General features: G+C 38.5%; 1 protein-coding gene across 3 annotated transcripts; it reads left to right on the plus strand.

Annotated features, from left to right (window-relative positions):
• The first annotated feature begins 4,246 nt into the window (after positions 1–4,246).
• LOC132133493 (nuclear factor of activated T-cells 5-like) lies at positions 4,247–23,448 on the plus strand. Of its 3 annotated transcripts, XM_059546345.1 has the most exons (14): positions 4,255–4,273; positions 4,430–4,554; positions 10,644–10,769; positions 13,618–14,194; positions 14,344–14,527; positions 14,620–14,810; positions 14,904–15,076; positions 15,167–15,301; positions 15,445–15,497; positions 15,600–15,732; positions 18,982–19,056; positions 19,185–19,294; positions 19,450–21,727; positions 22,585–23,448. In XM_059546345.1, exons 2-14 carry the CDS (start codon positions 4,482–4,484, stop codon positions 22,797–22,799), a joined length of 4,323 nt encoding a protein of 1,440 aa, XP_059402328.1. In that variant the 5' UTR covers positions 4,255–4,273; positions 4,430–4,481; the 3' UTR covers positions 22,800–23,448. The 3 variants fall into 3 exon arrangements, with proteins under 3 accessions (XP_059402327.1, XP_059402328.1, XP_059402329.1); XM_059546344.1 differs by having other exon boundaries at positions 4,247–4,554; XM_059546346.1 differs by lacking the exons at positions 4,255–4,273; positions 4,430–4,554 and adding an exon at positions 12,999–13,061 and having other exon boundaries at positions 10,642–10,769.
• The last annotated feature ends 633 nt before the right edge of the window (positions 23,449–24,081 follow it).

Below are 24,081 nucleotides of genomic sequence, written 5' to 3' on the forward strand. Positions count from 1 at the left end.
AAAAATTATGGAAACCATCTTGGGGAAAAATATATTCTAAGTGTATTAGAGTTTTTAGTTTGCTTTGCGTTCCAGAGGACAAGGTTTTTGACCCAGCCAGCCACCAGATGATGATCAAAATGTTTTGGCTTTAATTTTCTAGACGTGATTGCAACAAACACGTCTCCCAGAAATCCTGTCCGATGTCTACTTTGAAACTCCTGAAGTGTTTCCCATTTTGTGTGCCTTACGCCTCAGTTATTATTCAGGTAGCTAACACTATAAAATCAACTTGAACTAAAGGCCTAGGTATACTCCATTTTCACTAGTGACGGCCCTGCACAGTGTGCAAACATAGTGGACCTTTCTTTTCAAATGCTCAAATCACTTGCACATGGCACATGTTTGTTTTTTTTTCTCTAAAGATTGCATTATTCACTGCCTACATAACGCTGAAAAAACCCTAACCCCTGTTCATTACCTTCATTAACCCTAACCTTAACCTCAGTGGAGAATTGGCAGAGCATCCTGATAGCATTACTGTCCATCTCAAACTGATCCATCCATGCTATTGTAAATTCTGAACTCAATACATGAAGTCTGAACGTCTCTTGACAGGTGATTGAGTTGGCCAGTGAAATCGGCTATGGGGAGGGGTTTACTGATTGGACCATTGATTTTATGATGAATGGGAGAAATCACAAAGCACAACAGTGCTGCCATCCAAAGAGCCAACTGATGTTGGTTGGCCTGATTGAAAATAGCTGTCTAAGCTGTCTAAGCGCACTCCCAAGATGGCTGCCAAGTGAACTGCCTTGTCCTGACCGACTTCGACAACATTCTCTGTGAACGGTCATGGTGGTAGTTGACCTAAAATGCAAACTGTCTTTAGAACACTTATAGGTGTACATCATTAATTGCCCCTTGTGGCAATGCTGAGATTGCAATGTGTACTTGCAATACGTTACGATGTGAATTGCACTCAGACACATTTCGATACACAATACCATAAGATAAATTAATAAATAATAAATTAAATAATAATAGATTGACCTAGTGTATCTATAAGTGTTATCATTACAGGTTTTGTGTTTATGTTTCAAAGATGGATAGCTACAGTAACTACAATTAAATGGTTGAACATTGAGCATGCATACATGTATGTATACAGATAAATGTGAAGGTCAATGTTGGACTTACTGTTGCTATAATACACTTAAAGATATCCGTTTTAAAGAGGAATTAATGTTTGTTCAGTTGATTGAGACATCTATTCTGGGCTCGGTCTGTTACTGTACTTGTTTTTATGGTATGCCATGGGGTGCCAAATTGGATTAACGTCAGCAGATTCCTCAGCTGAGCAGAGAAACTCTTCCATATGTTGGATTGATGAGCAATCCAAACCTGTGCAATCTGTTCATTGTCTATTAAGAAGGAATAGGATAAAGTATTTTAATATCAAATAAATTACACACTTCAGATTAGAGTTCAGAGTACGAGTTATTAAAAGCTTGTGTTGTCTTACAAAATGCATTTAGAGGCTCATGTCATAGCTAATAAAATAGACATTAAATTATTTTAAAATGAAACAGCATTCAGAAACTAATTTACTTCAATTGTTTGACATTTTTCCTAGTAAGACAAGATATTCAATGAGAACAAAAATGTAGGGCAGAACTTGTCCATCAGAAAGTAATTGTGAAAAATCAAAAGTCAAGTATTTTATTCTTCCCTCAAAACATGTTTTTGATAAGTTTGTTTGCAATGCTTCTTTTGTGTTTAAAAAATGTATTGCTTGAGATGCTTTCATACCATTTCTTTCCAAAATGGTTTGCTGTGGTTACGTAATATTTAAATATAAATTCTATAAAAATTCAGTTTTCATGTTGACTTGCAATGAGGTTCTTTGACTGTGAAAATGTTCTCAACCTTGTTGTTGTATTGCTGCATTCCATTTGTACTTAGAATTTGGAAATTCCGAGTCACCAGTAAGAACTTTTAGCTGGAATGCCCTTCAAAGTCAGAGTTCCAACTTGGAATCTTGGAGGAATCGCAACAACTCCAACTTCAGAATCCAATATGGCTGATCGTCAACTGAAGAGAGATAGTAGTAATACATTTTTTTGTTAGCGATAAAAAATATAAAAATGTTCGTCTCTGTCTCAATAAACTCAGTGGTGCACACAGTACTATACATTCTGTATTTGTGGACATGATACTAGTGTTATTTGTGCAAAGTAAAATTTGTATGTGTTTTTAACTGACTGGTTCTGCTAACTTTGGTTTTAGGATTTCTCTACTGGAACATGGTCCACTTGGCTGTGACGTCATTCCCAACTATGACATCTGACTTCCAAGGTAAACTGAATGCAGCATATGTATAGAACAGTAAGACAATTCTGGATATCATCGTCTCGTATCATCAACAGAGGAATTAAAACAATATTGAATGCCTGGTTGATTGTTAATTTTAGTGGCATCAATGCTATTGGTTAAGCCAAAAGCAATGCTGTTTTAGTCTATATGCTATACATCAGTCTGTGTGAAAAAGACTTTTGGTAGACAAAAACTCTGAAAGTTGTGAGCTGTGAAATTTACATTATCTAGGACCTTTATACAGTGTTTGCCATTATAAAGACTGTAAATTTGATTTGGCATTTAACCTGTATGCAATTCTGATTAGTGGTGCAAATCATAAACTCGTGAATCAGCCACAAAAATAAATCTGCCGTATCTGCAGTATCCAGCTTTTTCCTAACGAGCCTACTGATTACAGGGAGACACTTCTGGTTTTGGGAAGTTCCACTCACAAAGACTGAAACAAATGCTTTTAAATAATAAGGTTGGCCTACAAATAATCCTTATTGCTCAGTTTGACTGAATTAACTATTTTTGAAAATATCTTATTTTCAGACATCAGAATAACATAATGGCTGGTATTTAAATGTGAAATAATAATATTATATTTGGCTGTCAAAATAATAGAAATGTAATTTATATTCTGCCTCAATGTTCCAGTTAATTTACATTTTTGGTGAATGAAGTGCATGCTAAACAAACATTCATTACTACATGCAGTGATAGCCTATTTAACATGTCCATACTCCATGATATTGCTGCAGAAATAATCAGGCTTTTTGGGTTATTCGTCGTCTGTTGTAGTAATTTGTTAATGCTTTAACACTTTTAAATTTATTTTTAATGTTTGATGGTTGAAGGGTAAGTAACCCTGATAGCAGACGTACATCATGGAGACGTCTATTTGACATCTTCATGTACATCTTCAAGACATATTTTTTAGAGTGTTTGCACATCTGCAAGTTCCTATCAGATGTATAACAGACATTTATTAGACGTCTTTAAGATGTTTGTGATTTAGAATGCATGTAAAACTGACATCTTACAGACGTCTATCAGATGTTTGTTCACACAGCAGATGCTTTCATGAGGCGATCTTTAACAGACATCTTGCAGATGTACATGTGCTATCTGGGAATAATGTCCCCTCATTGTACCCGGTTTTTGAAACTGGTTTTCAAGTTGAATCTGCAGATTGTTTCTTCCCTATACTTCCATGATTCATGCAAAGCGTCATGCAGGTGTAGAAAAAAGGTGGATAGTTGAATCTTGCCAGAACATCAGTTTTATTGTGTTCACTTTATAGCCAGCATAAAAAAATAGATCAGGTAGAACTAAATGATGAATAAAAATGACCCTAATTAAAAAACAGGTGTTTAGCCTAAATTCAACACTGCTAAGGGAACATTTTAAATGTGATCTTTGCCTGTTTTTGATAGAGACTCTCATACTCTCACACATTTCTCGTCTTCACCGTTAAAACGACTCTATTCCCAGAGCAGCTCGTTATTCATGTGTCGCAATGCTGCTTTCAAGTTTTCTGAAAAATAACTCCCACGACTTTCTCTCTAACCGCTGGCGCTTTGTCAGATTTGTACCCCCACTGTTTTCTTTTTTCTTTGTGGTCGCTTTTTTTTTCTGAGAAAATCGAAAGAAAATTTGCGTTTCGACAGAGTGCGTTATTCAGTTCAGTTCATTCCCCAAAACGAAATGCGTTATACATTTGATAGATTCACTGACTTATTGAACATGGACATAGGAACTTGAATAATTAAAAAGCATACACTTAATTTTATCATTTTACTATAACTAAACAGCAGGTAATATGATAGAAACCCAACACTAATCGCACAGTTACAGTCGAATAATAATAGTGTCAGAAGCAGTCGAAATCGTGCGCATGCGCAGAAAGGGGGGAGGAGTCGCTGAGAAAAAGGTGAATGGCTCTTATGGCTGACTAGCTAATCAGATGGAAAAAAGCATATTAAAACCTTCCCGAGTGTGAATATTACAACAGTACATTTGCTGTAAAGCCTTTATAAGGATTTTATGATTGAAACCATCTCTATTTCTGTATGCATTGCTCTTGAAGCTGAGCGTGATGAGTCGTTTCCTTTGATCTCATGAGGCTTTAGCATGCTAGCATGCCCTCTGATTTTATATCTCTACTGAGCACCGATATCGACCCCAGTTCTCCCAAATCGCTGTATTCCAAAGGTAAGAACGCGTTTTTATAATAGCAAACCCTTTCTTCATTCATTTAGAGTTGCGCTGGTCTTTACGGAGACGTGTAGCTGAGCATAAAATATGAAGAATTGCTAACGTCACTTAGCACGAACAGACACGCGCTAGCTGTGTGTATTTATAAATGTGTGTATGTGAGTCCATATGAACGAGTGAATGTGTGTCTGTGAGTCTATATATAAATGCGCATGTGTTTAAGTGTGTGTGTGTGTGTGTGTGTGTGTGAGAGAGAGAGAGAGAGAGAGGGAGTGGGTGTGTGTGTTTGTTTACCTTTATACACATTTTAAGTGACTCGTGACACCGAGACAACCAAAGTTTCTTGTCTAACAACAAAAAAATAAAATAATAATAAATAAAATAACACACTATAGGTCCTTTTTGTGGTGTTTCGTGTTAATCGGCTTGTATGCACTGTAAATGTTGGACTAGTGCCATCGTAGAGGATGCCATGTGCAGAAACCGATCCTCAGCTATTATAATTAATATTTCATCTGCCAACAGCAACACATTCAGCTTGAGAACTAACATGTCTGAATCTGGCACTGTTCACCTCGCATGTGATTGACTGGTTTGACCATATGATGTTCCTCTGTTGATGTGATGATAATAGACTTAAAAGTTAGTGGCTTATGTACAGTAAGCCTTTTATTTGTACTGTGAATGGTTTAAGACAGATACAGCTACAGACAGTCCCTCTGTGGCGAGCCACCGGGAAGTGGACAACATCCTTTTTTGGGTTTACATGCAGAAGGATGCAGATTTGAATATGAATTGAATGTCTTATTATATTGATGCACTTCTATTGTTTCTCGTCCAGCACTGTTTGCGTTACAGACATGAATAACACTTCAAATGACGATAAAGCAGATTAATTCACTTTAAGAACACATTTAAGCAGACTATAGCAGTAACTATATTAGAGGGCATTTACACAGCATCATTTCAACGTTTTGTCTGTTTAGTTATACGACAGCAGCGTTTTGGGGCTGTGAAAATGCAAAAAAATTGAATTAAAAAATGGGTTTCAAAGTGCAAGTCTTTGAAAATTATGTTATTTTTTCTGTTTATCTTATAAAAATGCGAATTTGTGAAAACGGTGGTGTCCCGCGCATATTATTTGTTCGCGTAAGTATGAAATTCAAAGTCACTCTGACAGTACGTGGCACTTGCAGTAAAGCAAAAATAGACTAACACTAACAAGACCACACTTTTCTTCATAAAATACATCTGGTGTATTTATAGTTCTCAAGTTGTTTGTCATGGGTCATGTGATCATGCTTGGTCTTGTGTGTTCATCTCACTTGACTTGACTTTGTTTAATAGTTCTTTCTAGGAATTGCTTTGCTTTCATCATGTGGCTCCACCTGTGTTTGGTGGAGTTGTACAATGCCAGTGTTCACGAAGAAGAAGTGTGTAATTATTGGGACACTTTGGCCTCCTTTCCTGCTCCAAGAGAAGTTTTTCTGTACTTATGAATTCTTTTGAACAGATTTAATCCCTGCAATATAAAACACCGCCTAGGCTGAGGAGAGCCGGGCCATCCCATTATCTCTTTGTCGTCCAGGGATGCTTAGTGTTTAAAATAGCAGGAATGCAGAACATGTGGTATGCAGACCTGCTGACCGCGGCTTCAGTTTCACTACAGGCACCAGCGCTTTTATTTACAAAGCATTTCTGTAGGGGAGTGTTGATTCAGGCTCCGATTTCCATCTCTGTTTGTCCACTTTGTGTCTCTGTGCCAGAATGCTACACTGATCCTGAAATTGTTCAGTGAATAATGGCCCATTCACAGCAAGGACAGTAACTATAACAATAAAGTATAAAAAAATAAGATGGAGAGATAGATAAATAAATAGTTGCCATGGATCTAGTCTTTGCATCTGTTTGTTTTTTTGTGTGAATTAGGTCGTCTCTGTTGGAACAGAATTGGCTTGGTGGCATTATCAAAAAGAAAAAAAAGGGTCCTAGAAATGCAGTATTGCAGGAATATAGTATTGGCAAGGTCCACTCCACGGCTGCAACGATGATGATACAGAAGAACGTTATCGTTGCAATCACTTACATTTTTTTCCAGCTGATGGATGATAAAATCATCTACAGGCAATCAGAATCCATCCTGCTTTAAAGAGCTGGAGTTGTAGCGCACAGTCAAGATAAATACATCTGTTGTATCATTATAGGCCATGTCCACACGTACACGGGTGTTTAAAAAAAAAAATCTCTGTCCACATGAAAATGCAAACTCATGCGATGAAGCACTGTCAAGAACATGCCAAGCCAACAGGTGGCGATATAATCTCAACCATAAAGCCATGTTGGACAATGAGAAGCCTGAAAAACTTCCGGTAGGTGGAGATAAGCGTGCATGCTTCGACGTCAGAAGCCAAAAACTCTGGTTTCGTTGTCTATGTGATGACACTTCAATTGGAGTTTTCAAAAATGTTGGGTTTCAGTGACCTGCTGCTGCGTTTGCGTGTGGACGAAGGGCCAGATCGTGTAGAAAAAGCTGCGTTTTTATAGTAACCCATAGTTATTTTTTGAAAAAAGGTCAAAATTTTGTTCTTTAACAAAAAGTTGGTGACATGCTTAACATTCTGGAAATATTGTTTGTCTACCTAGAATGCGGCTTATTTTTGGTACCTTTATTTCTTGTTATTTTGACTTAATCACAGTTGAGACTTTGTCTCATAGCTAAGGTTGGGTTTGGAGTTCAATACCTTTCAGGCAGAAAACTAAATTGCCTCGATAACATAGAGTATCGAAAAATGGCTTGACTTTTGTATCTAATTTTGATTCCTAAGGGGTTAATCTTGTCAGCTTCAGTGAGCCAATAAGCATGGAGCATTCTTGATGTGCCTAAATCAAGTGCCGGTGATTGGATCTAGTGAGGCGTCAGGGAAAAACACTAGGTGTGTTCAACTCGAAGCAGCGCTGCGCAGATCGATCATGTTTGAGATCAACGTACGAGAGCAATTCGAGCTGTCTGCTCTCTATAGCTCTCACGGTACTTTCATGTCATACACTGATTGTTCAAGTTGAACACACCTAATAATTTACACCGGCTCCGCCCAGAGACGTGGCTCACACGTGAGGCTGAAGCGTGTAAGCGAGCGCAGCGAATGAGCTTCCTCCTCGCTGAAGAGAGAACACTGGCACATGGCGCTGGAAGCAAGTAATGCTCATCACTAAATCAGTGGAATATTAATAGAAATTATGATTCTGAAGCTCTGGGTTTAAATTGAAAACACACTAGTCTAAACGTAGCCTAAAAGATCTGTAAAACTGTAAACTATTTGAACTTTATTGAAACTATTTGCACTGATTTATTGTGTTTGGTGACTTTGTTCCTTTGTGCAGTGGCTCTTTGAGTCTGTAAAAACGTCAACAAGCTAAAAAAAATAAAACCAACGTTTTGTGATGTCATGTACTGTAATCTTGTTTAAACGGGTTTTATAAAATTGGTATTGAATAAAAGTATTTTTCAGGAACTGATATTGAAGTCAAGGTATTGTATCGCAATCGATATAAAATATTTTGAATGATACCTAGCCCTTAAGCCCACATCTTAATGTGACCTGATTTCTAATCTTAAACTTTATTCCCAGTTACGAACTAGGCCCATTTTAAAAACAGAAAACATGCTTCTATTAACTACCCTATTTCTTTTTTTATAATTAATATATGACCTGGTTTTATTTGTCATTTTGCATTTTCATACTTGTATTGAGATCACATAATCCTTCTGAACACAACCTTGACTTGTGTAATATTTATATTTTCTAGCAAGATTAATAAACTTATGAATTAAATTAATATGACAGAACAAGTAACAAGTTTGCAGATTTAACACTAGGGTAACTCGTTTATATATATATATATATATATATATATATATATAAATTAATTTAGTGCAGTTGAAACTGGCCAAATGTCACAATTTAATGTTACACTTTTTTTTAATAGGGGGTAATAATTATTGAATGATCCTGGGATTTGCTTTAAATATTGTAATTGTGTACAATTGTAATTCTTCTGTTGCATACCATTTTTTTTCTCACACAAATGAATTGTGGATGAATCTTTAATTTAAATTTAAATTATTATTACGGTGTAATCATGTCTTGTTTTGTGATGGGAAGTAACTCCAGTCACCTGTCCAGGGTTTGCAGGTAATGTGAGAGAAGCTGTCATGGTAAAACCGCTTCAGTGCTTCCCTATCAGCAGCGCTGGGATCATCAGCATGCACGAGACACACAGGCCTCATGGGACGAAGTGTCCCTAGAGCTCTGGGAATCATAAACACCTCTGCTCATTAAATATCTGCTGCTGCGCAAGAAAGAGGACGTGCCGAGTGTTGATGCGTTATGATAGAACTACACGTGCTGGACCTGCAGCATTTGTTTAATTATAAATAATAAAGGATAAAAAGAGAAATATGAAATTAGGGAAAATGTTTTAACTGCTGACAATATTTTTGTGAAATTTTAAATATTTATTTAATTGGCTTGCTAATACAGCAGTAAATCATGTTTGTCATACAGCTTTTGTTGTTTGTCGTTTTTTCAGAATTGATCTAAAATAAAAGTGTCACATTTAAGGTAAAGGGGTCCTATGATGCTTTTTTAAAGATCACTATTTTGTGTATTGGGTGTAACAGAATATGTTGACATGGTTTAATTTTCAAAACACATTATATTTCAAATACTGTACATTATTGTAGGTCCTCTATGCCCCGCCTCTCTCAAACGTGTAGTTTTCTACCAAGTCCCTCCTTCTGACAAGCGCAGTCTGCTCTGATTGGCCAACTGACCCAGTGCATTGTGATTGGCTGAACACCACAAGCACTCGTTGGAAATATAAAACGCCCCTTTCCATAATCGCAAGCTTCATCTTTCAAGATAAATGTAAAGACAGTTAATAATGTCCTTAGTTTTACCATCAGTTCAAGTCTGAAAGAGGAACAGAGTCATGTGACAGACAGTGATGAAGCTCGTGTGTGTTTGCAGAACACAAGCCACGGACGGTTAAGACAGCCGACTCTTTGTGTGTGTGTGTGTGTGTGTGTGTGTCTCTCTCTCTCACACACACACACACACACACACACACACTCCACATTTGAACAGTCAATAGCAGATACTTAAACTAATAGCAAAACACACTTACAGTAGCTGATTCAGAAGAGCCAAATTGTCGTAGCAAAGTCAGAATGACCTCCTCTCCTAGGTTCACAAATCCAATCCGTAAGATGCATTTCTGTTCTGTTGTGAGGAATCTTAAAGATTCCTAAATGCATCTACTTTTGGAAGAACAAATAAAGTGCTTTTGCTTTCTGCTAGAAACACACACATCTCCCTGACATGACTGCTTCAACACTAACTGCGGTTACTGAAACCACGCCTTCTTTCTTTGCGTGATCATTTGGGCAGCATTACGCAAATCTTCCCACAGTGACATAGACATGTGGGGCGTGTTTAAATGAGTCGTCTTAGGGGGCGTGGTTGACTCTTAACTTTAATAAAGGATATCTCTTTGGATTTGAGACTTGAATCTTTGCAACTTTACAGATCTTCTTCATGCACCAAGAGCTTGTAACACTCCAAAGAGAAAGGAACAATTGAAATGACATCATATGACCCCCTTGATGTTTATTTTATACAAGTATATGAAAATGTTTTATTTATGGTTTTAGTGAAAACCTTTGTACACTATCATAATTGGATCATGTTATGAACTGCACTTAACATTTAATTTATTTAGACATCTCTTGAAGTCGGGGGGGGGGGGGGGGGGGGGGGGGGGTCTTTTAGTCATGTGGTAACGTGATGATAACTTGTTTATTGTTAAACTTTAATAGGCACACAACAATTTTTTTTTAGGCATTTGTCTTGATCATGGATATTTAGGCTATTTAACCTGGATTTAGTTAAACATAAAAAACCCTACATGTTCAGTGTTTCCTAAAAGATGAAGCACTGCATGCAGGATGTCATCATTGCTCAAGATTTATTGTTCTTAGTACAAGTGAGTACATCTTGAGCTCACCCTGACTGTCTCTCACTCAGAGTCGGTGTATGACCTGCTCCCTAAAGAGCTGCAGTTGCCCTCGATCGTACAGCAGGACAGTCCCAGCATGAGCCAGAAGAGCGGTGGAGAGGCCGGACCTCCTCCTCCGGCGGCCCTGGCCTCAGGTAGGACACTGTACACATCTCTCCTATCGTCCTCTATCGATTTCTGTTCAAGCTAGAAAGACTTTCCGAATCAGTTTCGCTCAGTCCCATGCGTGTGATGTTCAGGTGACTTGCTGTGACGCTTAACTTTAGATTTTTGTGTTTTTGGAGCTTTACTAAACTTTTCTCTTGAGTGGTGTGGTGTTTTAATTTTTTTTTCTGTCTCAGCATATGGGTTTGTAGACTTTGCTTTCTAGTGCTGCTGACTAGTGCTTCCTCTTTCACTTATCACACTTTTTTTAAACCCATCTGCACGTCCTGACCTTTTCTGTTTTTTTTTTCTCTCCTCTCTTTTGGCTGTTTAGATCATTTCAGATTTTGCAGGCTAACTCATTTCAAGTGTCTTACTTGACCTGTCCCATTAAACCTGTTAAAAAGAGCTTCCTGTTATTGCTGTTAGTGGGGTAGAGTGATTTCCTGACGTTTCCCAGTCTGGAGAGCATGTTATGTTTGAATAGGGCCCTATGATTTCCACAATGTGGAAAACACGGACAGAATCGCGGAATCCAGTCATAATAATGGAATTTACTGTATTACGCGGAACGTTACGGAATTTGTCAAAGTTTGAGTGAATTCATCAAAAGTAGGTCATTACACTTAAATCCAATCTCGATACAGACTACTATCTGTACTTATAAAGCTAGAAAAATATATTCTGAATCCTGCATGTTCTGAGTGTCTCTGTTAATGAATGGTGCATATGTGCAGTTTCCTTTACTACTGAGCGTGCGACACTCGCTGTGATTTCCTAAACGTCATTTAAAAAAACGTTTAAATTGTTGTTAAATTGTATAAGTTTCATGATTTTTAATTAACTAGAAATTAGACCTTTTTTGATTGATAAAATGTAATTTAAACGCTAACAAAAGATTTTTTCTGGAATCCAGAAAAATTTAAATGAAATTTGGGAAAAAATAAAGTGGATTTCATAGGGCCCTAGTTGAAGCCAGTCAAGGCAATATAAACAGCACTTACTGACTAGCAGCGGTCCGTGGCACATTAGGTGACATCTGAAAAAAATAAACCATAAATTATTTTTCTTCTTTATCAATTATATTGGCGTTAGACCTAATTTTGGGCTTTTCTCTTAATCAGTCAGATTGGGACTGGGCAATATAGCAAAAAACAAACAAACAAATATTAAATCTGTTTTTATATTAATTCTTCAGATCTTGTTTATGTATGCATTTACAGTGGAACTGTACAAAACAAACAAAACCAGAAATGTTTCAATACAATACAATAAAATATAAATTATAAATGAAAAATTTAATAGAATAGTTAAATGTAATCATGAATTGTTTTCTATGTTTTTATAAACTGAATATAAAAGAGATTGTTTAATTATTTCTACTTAAATGCACCAATATAAGAATGCATATTAACAGCATAATGCATATCAATATTTAGTTGAGATTACATCATAAGTGGTCCTATGTATTTTCTTAATTCTTATCAAAATGTTTTGTCTTCATAATTTTAATCAGAATGTAATCCAAAATATAGCGGTTTCACTTGGAAATCCACTGTTTTATGCATATATGTATATTTGTATTAAAAAAATTGTCACATGAAAAATTCAGTGCCACATAAGGATGACTGTGAATATTCTAGAGTGAATAAATACTTTTGATTAAATTAATTTGCAGAAATCAGACTGTTGTGATTTCTGGAACTTTAAATTAGAGACATTATTAAAATATCTTTTTTTATTGCTTTAGGTGTTTAAAGTCATTTTGACATTTACAACTTTGCTTCGGTCAACAAAATATCAAATATATTGCCCAGTTCTAATCAAAAGGCAATACTGTAATTGCAAATATGTTTGCAAGTAGCCAGGTTAACGTTACACTACTTCCTGTTTTGACAGGAAGCTGAGGGATCTTTAAGTGAAGCAGCCCAGACAAATATCAGTGTTTTTGCAGCTATAAATTTGAAGTTAAACAATCAACCAAAACCAAACCCACCACCAAATTAGGATGGTGAGAAAACCAATTATTTGATTCCGTAAAAAAAAAAAACTGGCCCATTTGTTATTTAAAAACAACAACAACAACAACAAAAAAAACATATGTTTTTTATGAATATTATGATTTTTGCTCAAATGATTCTGACCAAAATTTGCTGATATCTACATTGGATGACCAGCACTTATTGTTTATTCGCTGTCATTTGTCATTTTTATTCCAGGGAGTTCCCTCTGAATCAGGGAGAGTCTGCATATAAAATGGTCTGCAGTTCTCTGCTTCGTAGGTCAGAAGCTTGTTTATTCTGTCTCCATGGCTACGTTCAGTCCCAACCAAATCTTCCAATTGGCATGCATTAATCGACACCTCAGAATTGTCATTGTGCAATATTATCTGTCTATGAGAGGCTGTGTTTCATAGATCAGCTCTGGGTTATTAACCAGTACCATACCAGTTTGCCAGTTGGCATGCATTAGTTATCATTGGCCAATGTAATTTGGCTTTTTTTTTTAATAGATCATCACTGGGTTATGCAGAAGCAACAACAAATGCTCTGTATACCCCTTTCGCATGTTTATTTTTTGCTTTTTTATTATAGGACTAGTTATTGGGCCATTATTGAGATTCTACAAAATAGCTACAATGTTCCAAAGAAGAACTGATATAGATAAGAAAGAAATTAATTAACCCTACTTTAATTAGCGATTTAATATTAACAAGACATTCAAAACCGATAAAAGCCAATGACCAGATATCATGTCGAGTTTCACTGCTTGATCGGGACTGCTAGCCAGATTTGCACGGACAAGTTTTATTAACGCTCTGCATTGTGCACACTACAGATGCTGCTGCCACTTGCGCCGCTGCCTCCTCCCCTGGAGGACTCAGCAGTACACTTCCTTCCTGTCCCAGCATGCTCTCTGCTACCTCAGCCCCAGAGCAGGCTTCCAGGCTCCACAGCGGTCCTGCCGCAGAGGGGATGTCAGAGAGGATGGGTGTGGAGTCTGGATCAGTGGTGTCTGTCAGTGCGGTAGATTCTGTCGGAGCCACACAGAGTCAGGCGACTCCCTCGAAGCGGCGGACCGTCCTGAGCATCTCGCCCCCTCCAGAGGACCTTCTGGATGACAGTCGCATGTCCTGCCAGGATGATGTGCTTCCCAACCAGGACTCGGAGCAGAGCAGCAGTATGTGGATGGACGACTCTGTGTCCAACTTTAGCGTGGGCAGCAGCAGTTCATACAATGACAATACTGAAGTGCCCAGAAAGTCCCGGAAGAGAACTCCTCGCCAGCGGCCGGGGCCAAAGCCTGCGGCCCGGGAGGAAGCTGGAATGGATGTGTTTGATGCAGACAGCGCTAAGGCGCCGCACTTTGTTCTTTCACAACTGGGTTCAGACACCAAAGTCACACCCAAAGTGAGGTTGGTGACCTTACTTTGTCGTTTTTTTTTTTGACTTCAAAAAATGTCAAAATGAGTTTTGATTAATAATTTTAAAATGTCATGGAAGAGGAGTCACTGTGTTTATGTAGTTGCTATTATCTTAATTTTTTATTTTATTTTCCCTTCAGCTCCCTGGAAGTGTCAAACAATCAGAAAGGGGGCATTCTTTCCATTCAATACCCGCAGAAGAGTGAAGGGAAGGAGCTGAAGATTTTGATTCAGCCGGAGACGCAGCACAGAGCACGATACCTGACGGAGGGAAGTAGGGGATCCGTCAAAGACCGTACACAGCAAGGGTTTCCTACAATCAAAGTAAGCACTTAATGCACATCACATTATCTGGAAAATATGGGTTTATGGATAATACAGTTTATGTGGTAATGTTTCTAAATCTGGTGCATCAGTTAGAGGGAGTCAGTGAACCAGTGGTGCTCCAAGTGTTTGTGGCTAATGACGCTGGACGTGTGAAGCCTCATGGGTTTTATCAAGCCTGCAGAGTGACGGGCCGCAACACAACGGCCTGTAAGGAAGTGGATATTGAGGGGACCACAGTTATTGAAGTGAACCTTGAGCCGACCAACTCTATGAGCCTAGCGTAAGGATCATTCTGTCTGTGGTTTCCGGTGGCAATTACAGTCTCTTTTAGTTAATATGTATTGTTAAAGTGTAATGTGATGCGTCTTGGCAGCGTGGACTGTGTTGGAATCTTGAAGCTGAGGAATGCCGATGTTGAAGCTCGTATAGGGGTTGCTGGCTCCAAAAAGAAGAGCACTCGAGCTCGGTTGGCCTTCAGAGTCAACATCCCAAGACCTGATGGATCTGTCCTAACCCTCCAGGCCCTTTCCTCTCCTATCTTATGTAGTAAGTGCCAAAGATATCAGGGTATAGATTTGATATTAAGGGATATTAGTTTACACATTTCTAACTGTATTCCATTTGTCACATTTTCAGCTCAACCAGCTGGAGTGCCTGAAATCCTTAAAAAAAGTCTTCACAGTTGCTCTGTCGCAGGAGGAGAGGAAGTCTTTATTATCGGCAAGAACTTTCTCAAAGGAACTAAAGTTCTTTTTCAGGAAAATTCTACAGGTATTGCATGCATGGTTATCTAATGCTTTTTGCTTCTAACTATATCATTGCATACTTGTGCTGCACTTTGATCTGTTTAAATGCAAGTGTAGAATATGTTTTGAACCCAAGTACATCCTTTTCCTGTTTTCTTTGCTTTTCAGAAGAGAGTGGCTGGCAGGCTGAAGCAGAAATTGACATGGAACTTTTTCATCAGGCAAGTGCAGGAGATGGCTGAACTGTTTTTAGCTCTGTTGTGTAATGCTTATCATTCATTAATATCTAGTTTAAAACATCATCTCAACATAATTTGATCCAGAATCATCTAGTGGTGAAGGTTCCCCCATATCATGACCAGACAGTGACCTCTCCGGTGTCCGTTGGGATTGCTGTAGTGACAAATGCAGGGAGAACACATGATCTACAGGCTTTTACCTACACTCCTCTGACAGGTTGGTGAAGAGAGGATACATTTATTAAATCAACAGATATGAGAAATATTCAGAGACATACAGTTGGTATCATATTGTGAATCTTAGCATAGCAGAGGCTTATCTCATGGATGTTAATTTGGTCATGCTGACAGTGCCTTGTTACTGTTCAGAAGTGTCCTTTTATTTTTATTTTATTTGTTTGTTTATTTAACAGGGACAATACACTAGGCATTGTTACACACAGACAACCAATGCAGTGTACATAGGGCATATAGCATAAAGCTAGTTTGCAGCCCTCGTCCCTGGTTAGGCTTTTACATAAAATCAAAACAAACACATAAAAAAACAAGCACAATCATCACAAGAAACAAAACGACTACAAATAAATATATGCAGATAACTGTGTGCATATATGTTGTACATATTGTCATACCTAAGCCCATATACAATTTTATACAAAGTCACAAACATAAAGTGTAAATCAACCAGCATACAGAAAGAAAATGTAAACTAAACCAGCCTGAACAGTGTTTACATCGCTGTAAAGATTCCAGCCATTGTTTCAGCTTTGTGGAGAAAACTGGGATTTTTGATTGCAATTTTAAATCAACAGGCATGGTATTCCATGTATGTGAACCTTTCACTGAAAAGGATGATTGACCCACAGTAGTTCTGCATCTCCAAACTCTACAATTCCCACTTATAGCCCCTCTGGTCTTTTATCCATCACTACTGAGTTTTTGTATTAACTGACAGACTACTTTGGGGTCAAGGTCATGTATACACTTAAATACTGTTTTTATAAATGAAAACTTTAGTTTAACTTAGGGCTGGGCGATATACAAAAAAAAATGATATCTCGATATTGTCAAATTTTTTACGATATTCGATATATATCTCGATATGTTTGCATTTGCATTTAAATAACAAAAAAATAAAACATGATTTTCTTTTGCCCATTAAAAAAAAAAAAAAACATTTAGATTAAACAGCTAATTTAAGCAGTTAAAAAATCTAGACCAAGAGATCACTTACTGCTTTTTATTAAATGAATACATGTAGGCCTATATGTAACTGAAGCAGTGCAAATTAAGTAACAGTTACAGAAAGTGCATTCTGTCAACTTTTTAGTGCATGCAATTCACAATTTAAACTATGCAACTGGGAGAAGTATTTTACTTTAATTTTTTTTAACAAGTTTTTAAGCTAAGAACACAAGTCTGTCAACTGTCTGTGGTTTTAAGAGAAGCTCTGTGGCATGAAACTATGTTCCTACTGACACTAAAAACCCTCTTAGATTGGGAGCTAGTTGCTGAAGCACATAGCTATTTCTTTTATATAAATATATATAAATGAAATGAATACCAAAGACTTTTGCATTTTCTCTGTCTATATTATGGAAACTGGTAAACATATCAGTGAAATTCCCCAATAGTAATTCCAAATGGCCATAGCCTATGTTTCTCTATTCAAACATCAGCGGTCGAGTAAGTGCATTTATTTTGCGATCACAAACGCAAACAATACAGTTGAGATCTCACGACAGAACACAGACCGACTGAACGACGCTTTCATTAGATCGCTCAATTCCAGCTTGTTAGTGTTTTCAGATTACCGTCAGTGGCTCTTCCGCAATGAGGAGTGAGCACGTGCGCATGGTTGCCAGATTGCTTAAAATAAGCAAACATCGGGCAGAAAATGTATCCTTGTAACAGTGGAGCTCTGATTCGGAGATTTAAACTCTTGTTATCTGGCAACCGCTATCATTACAGCTCTCGTAGTAGAGGGGCGTAGAGCAGTCAGCAGTTACAGGTTGCTTTTTTGGACATTCGGCGCGTTCTTTTGGGAAAGTATGCTTGAATTTGAAATATTCGATATTCCCGATATATTCAAATTGTACATCGTCGTCAAAATTATTCCGATATTATCGCTAATATTCGATATATCGCCCAGCCCTAGTTTAACTTAATTATCAAAACTTAACAAATTATGCTTTTGAAGAATTTGACAATGATGCCATTTCATTGGTTTCTGATCCATTACTTTTTGTTTGTTTGTATAGTGACATTAGTAAAGGGAAAGTGACATTCAGCCAAGTATGGTGACCCATACTTAGAATTCGTGCTCTGCATTTAACCCATCCAAAGTGCACACACACAGCAGTGAACACGCACACACCGTGAACACACACCCGGAGCAGTGGGCATCCATTTATGCTGCGGCGCCTAGGGAGCAGTTGGGGGTTCGGTGCCTTGCTCATGGACACCTAAGTCATGGTAATGCCGGCCCGAGACTCGAACCCACAACCTTAGGGGTTAGGAGTTATACTCTCTAACCACTAGGCCAGGACTTACCCAATGGAAGGCTTACCAACTGATTGAGAAGCTTTACCCCAAATTATCTAACAATAGGTCATATGTTCTAATATCATAGCATGCATAAACACTTAAGCTACTTTAAGAGATATACATGGTCTTATTATACGCAAACAGTTCAAATTTGTCTTAATAGTCTTCGACATTTTCTTAATATGGGCATCAAACTTAGTCTACTATAACCCCTTAATATTTAAAATCGCTCACTTCCGTGATTTCCTTTTGGTCAATTTTGGTTTTATTACATACAGTGCTTTGTTCTTTAATGAAAAACACATTGAAACTGTTTTGTTGTAAATGTAAAGTTAAACAGTTATCCTGCAGCCACTGGGAAACACAGACCAGTTGCCTGGTTAACATTTCTGCAGCCATGTGAGAAGTTTCTGCTGTTACATAAATAATTGTGTCTTCTGCATACATTTGACAACCAACCTTCTTGCAACTTTCAGGTAAATCATTTATATACAAACAGAAGAGCAAGGGTCCTAATATTGAACCTTGTGGTACACCCAGTTTGCATTTTTGTAGTGATGACTTCACACCAATAATTTTAACACATTGCTGTCTACAATTATTATTAATTTCTTTTGCAAACATAGGATTGGAACATTTGCTCCTGAATGCATTTTTGAAGAACAAGTAACAGAAATGCAGGATGAGTAGAAGTGCTGCAGCTGCAATTTGAAAAGATAAACATCTACAGAAATGCATTGAAGTACCTTGGATTAAAGATTAAATGCTACTGTTTTTGCGAATATTGCTATCAAGAGTCGTCCATTGTTCCTTGTGAAATTTTGTTTTGGGGACACCTCTTGATGGGCCAAAGTATTAAATTGCACTTCCACACCAGTAAATGATGCTATCATTCATTATTTTAACTCTTTTCATACAGAGAAAGTTGAACTATCAGTAAAATCAGAACTGCCAGCCACAGTCAAGGCTTGCACCTTTGAAGAGCAGATAAAAGGTGTGGCATTATTTATTTTCAATATTTTCACAATATTTTCATGTTTTGCATCCATTACACTTATTTTTTTTGATAGACTCTTTAGAACTTTAAAGTTTGAACTGATTTGTTTATGACTTTGTTTACAGCAATGCAAAATGAGACAAATTGTCTAAACAATGTCTTAATGTTACCTATGGTCAAACGAGAAGAACCTATGGAAGTTTCCTGCAATGCAGCACCTTCAGACATTTTTAAGGTACTGTCATTTTTAAGGTGCTGTCATCCTTTTTTTAAATTCAAGTTACAGTTTTAATCTTGGGATCGTTTAGTTTAGAAAGTAAACCAAAGCAAAGTATTGATTTCATGAATGGAGCATGAGATTTAACACATTTTCTCATTTTTGCAATGCAGCCTGTAGAGGCCCTTAGTTCAACCCAGCAAATCTTGGAGATAAGTACTGTCCTTCCCTCTGCCACCAAGTCTTTTCCAAGCCCTGTGGCACTTCAATCCGTCGACTCACAACCGCCATCAGCTCAAATATTTACGACTCAAGAAAACTTATCCTCCATTCAGAAGCAGGACATTCCTTCACCTACATCGTTCCAAGTGTCCTTGTCAGAAGACACAACAGTTCTCCAGCCTGTTCCCCCTCAGGTCCCTCAGCAGTTCTTGCGTGAAACCCCAGAAACTTTGTCTCCAGAGGACAACAGTACAGATGGAAGTGGAATGGTATTGGTGGGAATAGACTCTCGGAATCCTCCATCCCAGCGCCCACAGGTTCAGGCGCTTTTGCCCCAGGATGGAGTTGCACAGCTAGAGAGAGCAGTAAGAGAGCTGCAAGCACAACAGCAGCTAAATTCTGTACTTTATAGCCCAACGCCGTCTGCGGAGAGCCTTCAGCAACACGTCCAGGAAAACATGAACAGTTTAAGGTTGGGTGGAAATGAGACAACTCTAATGAACCAGCAACAGCAGCAGCAAGAGCAGAATATATTGGAAAATCTTCAGCAACAGCAACATAAAGCACTTGTGGATCTACAACATCAACAGACAGTCCTTGAAAATTTGCAGCAGCATCAGAAGGTCTTGGAAAACCTCCAGCATCAGGCTCTTGGCAACATTCAGCAGCAGCAAACACACAAAGTTTTGGAGACTCTACAGCATCAACAGCAGCATCAGAATGTCCTGGAAAACATTCAGCAACAAAGTTCCATAGTGACTCTGCAGCATCAAAAAGTCCTCGATAACCTTCAGCAGCAGCAACAGCATCAGAAAAACTTAGAAACTCTTCAGCATCAGGAAGTTTTAGAGAACCTAAAGCAACAATTGCAGTCAGAGCTCTTGCAGACACAGATTCCAATGCAGTGCACACCTAGCTTCGCTAGCGAACAGCAAAGTTCCACACAGACTAGTACTCTATCGCAGCCCTCTGAAAGCTTCCTCCAGAACCCAACCCAGCAGCAGTTGCAGCAGCAGACTGCTCTTTTCCAACAGACAGGAGGTCTTTTAACCATTCAGACATCAAGCTTTCTGCAGCAGCCATCCTCTCAACCCTCACCTCCACAACCACTTTTTCAGAGTCATAACCCCTTGACTGAAACACAAGACTCACAGACAGTACTCTTTGGAACCACAAAGTCACCACAAGTCCAAGCAACGTTATTTCCTGGTACCATGACAATGCTAACAAGCACCAATCTACCTACAGATCAGCACGCTCCTCCAACTAGCCTGTTTATTGCGCAGAGTGTGTTGCCCAGTCAGCTACCATCGGATAATAACCAGAACCAACAGCAGCAACAGATAACCTTCCTCACACCCATGCAGACATCTGGAACAGAAGCTCAGGCTGTCTCACTTTTTCAGGGACAAGCACAGTTGTCCACCCCAATGGAACAACAACAGTCTCCCCAACAACAACAGATGCCAACACCCCAACAGGCCCCTCTTTTTCCAAACATTGCCACAATATCCCCAAATCAAGCAAGGCAACAAACACAGACTGGCATATTGTTCTGTACCACAACCATTAATCCCCATGATCTGCCCCAGGCTTTGCTTTTCAGTGGTCGGAACCAAGCTTCTTTAGGAAGCGACCGTCTCCCAGAGAATATATTTCAGGAGCAACAACCCATGCAAGTTGTTCCCAGCTCTGAAAATGTTGCTGTGGGCAACCCTTCAAATCAACCCACTGCCTCAGCAGCCCAGCCAACTCCAAATCCATCAATTATTTTTCCACAACCCAGTGTTGTGAGTGTTGCCCAACAAGACTCGGCAGAGCCCATGTCTTTTCAAGACCAGAGCACCGTTGTTAGTGACTCGTCTGCCAGTATGTCTTCAACACGGACAGAACTTTTTCAGGACCAGCAACCTATGCAGGTTGTCCCCAGTGCAACCACCGTAAACCCTGTCTCTCCTACAGACCAACCTTCTGTCAACATCTTTTTGCCTCAGTCAGCAATTTCAGCCCTGCAAGGTGGTGTAAGTGCTCAGGAGTTACCTCCAACTGTCTCCGCAGCCACCATCTTTAGTGGACCAAGTGGTGTGGCAGTGGGTGGTCTCCAGAACACCACATCTACCGCCCCTCAGCAACCGCCCAGCCAACTCTTTCAGACAGCTATTGGGGGAACTCTTAGCCAACCTGGGCAGCCAGGACAAGCAGGTCTTTATCTCTTTGATATTCCTAGTGGTAAGTGCTATTAAGTCAAAACATGAAATCAGTATTGCAATCATTCTCAAGAGATTCTTTGGAGCAGTGCTTTGCAAACCCCTCTCCCTCATCAGACAAACCTAATTTAAGTTTTGGAATATCTGTTAAATGAGCTGGTCAGTTGTTTTCAGGTGTTAGATGAGGAAGAGACGATGTGAATTTGTGGGGAGACCCCAGGACAGGTTTGAGAAGCACTGCTCTGGAGGGTGATCCAGGTCAAAACTGCTTTTCAGAAGTGGGTTCTTTTTCTTTATGAGATTACCAGTTGCAAGTGCTATCATATCAATTTTACATCAGAATTGCAATCGTAGCAAATAATGGTAAATTTGCAGAATAAAAAAAAGAGTAACATTGAGAATTGTTCAGATGCTCTGGAAAGTGATTCTGTCCTTGACCTAGTCCAGGCATGCCCAGACTTGATCCTGGAGGGTCACTGTCCTGCAAAGTTTAGCTTCAGCTTGCCTCAACACACCTGCCTGTAAGTTTTTAGTATGCCTAGTAAGACCATGATTAGCTTGTTCAGTTTTGTTAAATTGGATTGGAGCTAAATTCTACAGGACAGTGGTCCTCTAGGAGCAGGATTGGTCATCCTTGATCTAGTCCCAGTCAAATAATCTCTTAAATTTGTTGTAGCATTGGAGTAGTCCTCCACTGTAGAATGCCCACATTTTATGATCCAGCAAATTCAAAGCAAAGGGTTAAAATCAAGTCTGTCCTACATTTATGACTCATGAAACAGTGTGCACATCCTCAGATGTTGCATTAAAATTATAAATTAGGTTGATTGCAGAAGGTGACTTTCTGAGACTCAAAAAGCCTATTCTCTCTTTTATTAGAATGTGGACCACTAATGAATTCTCCTGGTTCATCGTTATCAGATCAGCTCGTCACCATGGGCCATCCTGGTTCAGATCAGACCCAGTTTCAGACTAGTGCGCAGATTCATCCCTTACTGGACCAGTCCAACAACCTCGATGATAAGATAGACGAACTTCTGGAACGTTTTCAGGAGCAGGGAAAGACTCTTCCAAGGGATTTTTTGGACCATTAAAGATAAGTAGTCTGAAACCTCAATCCAGTAGACCACTGTCCACACTGCTTGTTGATGTTTCTTTACATCTTCCATCTTGTGTAGGTATTATCTAAACTTGGGGGTTGTCTCAATTTGGAAGTCTTCACTTGTATCTATGTTTCTGAAAGCTTTGTAATGTGTTGTTTTGGTGGGACATGTTACATATGGATCTCATCACAGCTCCTTTTCTTGGACATAAAAGGGTCCATCCTTTGAGGCCACTGTTTGGCATGTCAACATATCAATGCGACCCATTAAGCCATTAAGTATATTGGCACTTTGCTACTTTGTATTGTGTTCTTGACTTCCACTTGAATCTTGTCCATTTATTGCCATCATTAATCTTTTATTTTTATTATTTTTTTCAGTATAAACTAGCCTAGTACAACATAAATTCAAAACTTTTTTGTTGCGGTTGAGATACTAATACATTGTGAATGAATTTGATATATATTTAGCACTTTAGGGAGTTTCTGCCAGAGATACTCCCTTTTAGCTTTGTAACCCATATGCGTCTACCTGGCTGTCAGAGAGTTTCTTGTTTTAATAGTCATAACGCTTTTCTAAAATTGTGTTTGTGTTTCATTACTCTTTAGTGTCTCCTTTCAGAATATAGCCTATTTTATGAGCCATGTTTAATGTTTTTTTGTGTTTGAATGTTTGACATGTCCATCTAATCTCTCCATTTCCACATAACATTTAAAATCAAGATGCTCTATGGAAATCACTCCTCCATTTCTCCTGTTTTAGTTTTGTTTTATTTAATTTTATTTAAATGATAAAGAGGTCCAACTTGTAGACATGAATTCCTATCAGGGATGTGAAAATGTGCAACATTGCCATTGAGATATGTGAACCGATTATATTATCATCCACCAGAGCGTCTACAATGTGTGTGTTTGTGTGCTCAGCAGAAAGTCATGGAGCACATTTGTACTATAAAAGATGCAGCTATGTTCTTGATTTTGAATTATATGTGGTTCATGGAGATTATTCAATTAAGCACAAGTTTGGGAAGAGGATTTGTTGTGATGGTGCACGCAAGGGATAGTTCACCTAAATATGAAAATCAATATTTATTCATCTTTATGCCGTTCCAAACTGGTATAACCTTCTTTCATCGGTGGTGCTCAAAAAATACACAATTGAAGATATTTTGCTTTATGAGGAATGCACGAAAGAGATTTTAGTTACCATGAAAATTTTTGGTCTGTTCCTCACACACAACATCTGAAAACTTGGAATACCGTGAATTATTATT

Source organism: Carassius carassius, chromosome 50 (genome assembly GCF_963082965.1).
Source record: "Carassius carassius chromosome 50, fCarCar2.1, whole genome shotgun sequence".
NCBI classification, from domain to species: Eukaryota; Metazoa; Chordata; class Actinopteri; order Cypriniformes; family Cyprinidae; genus Carassius; species Carassius carassius.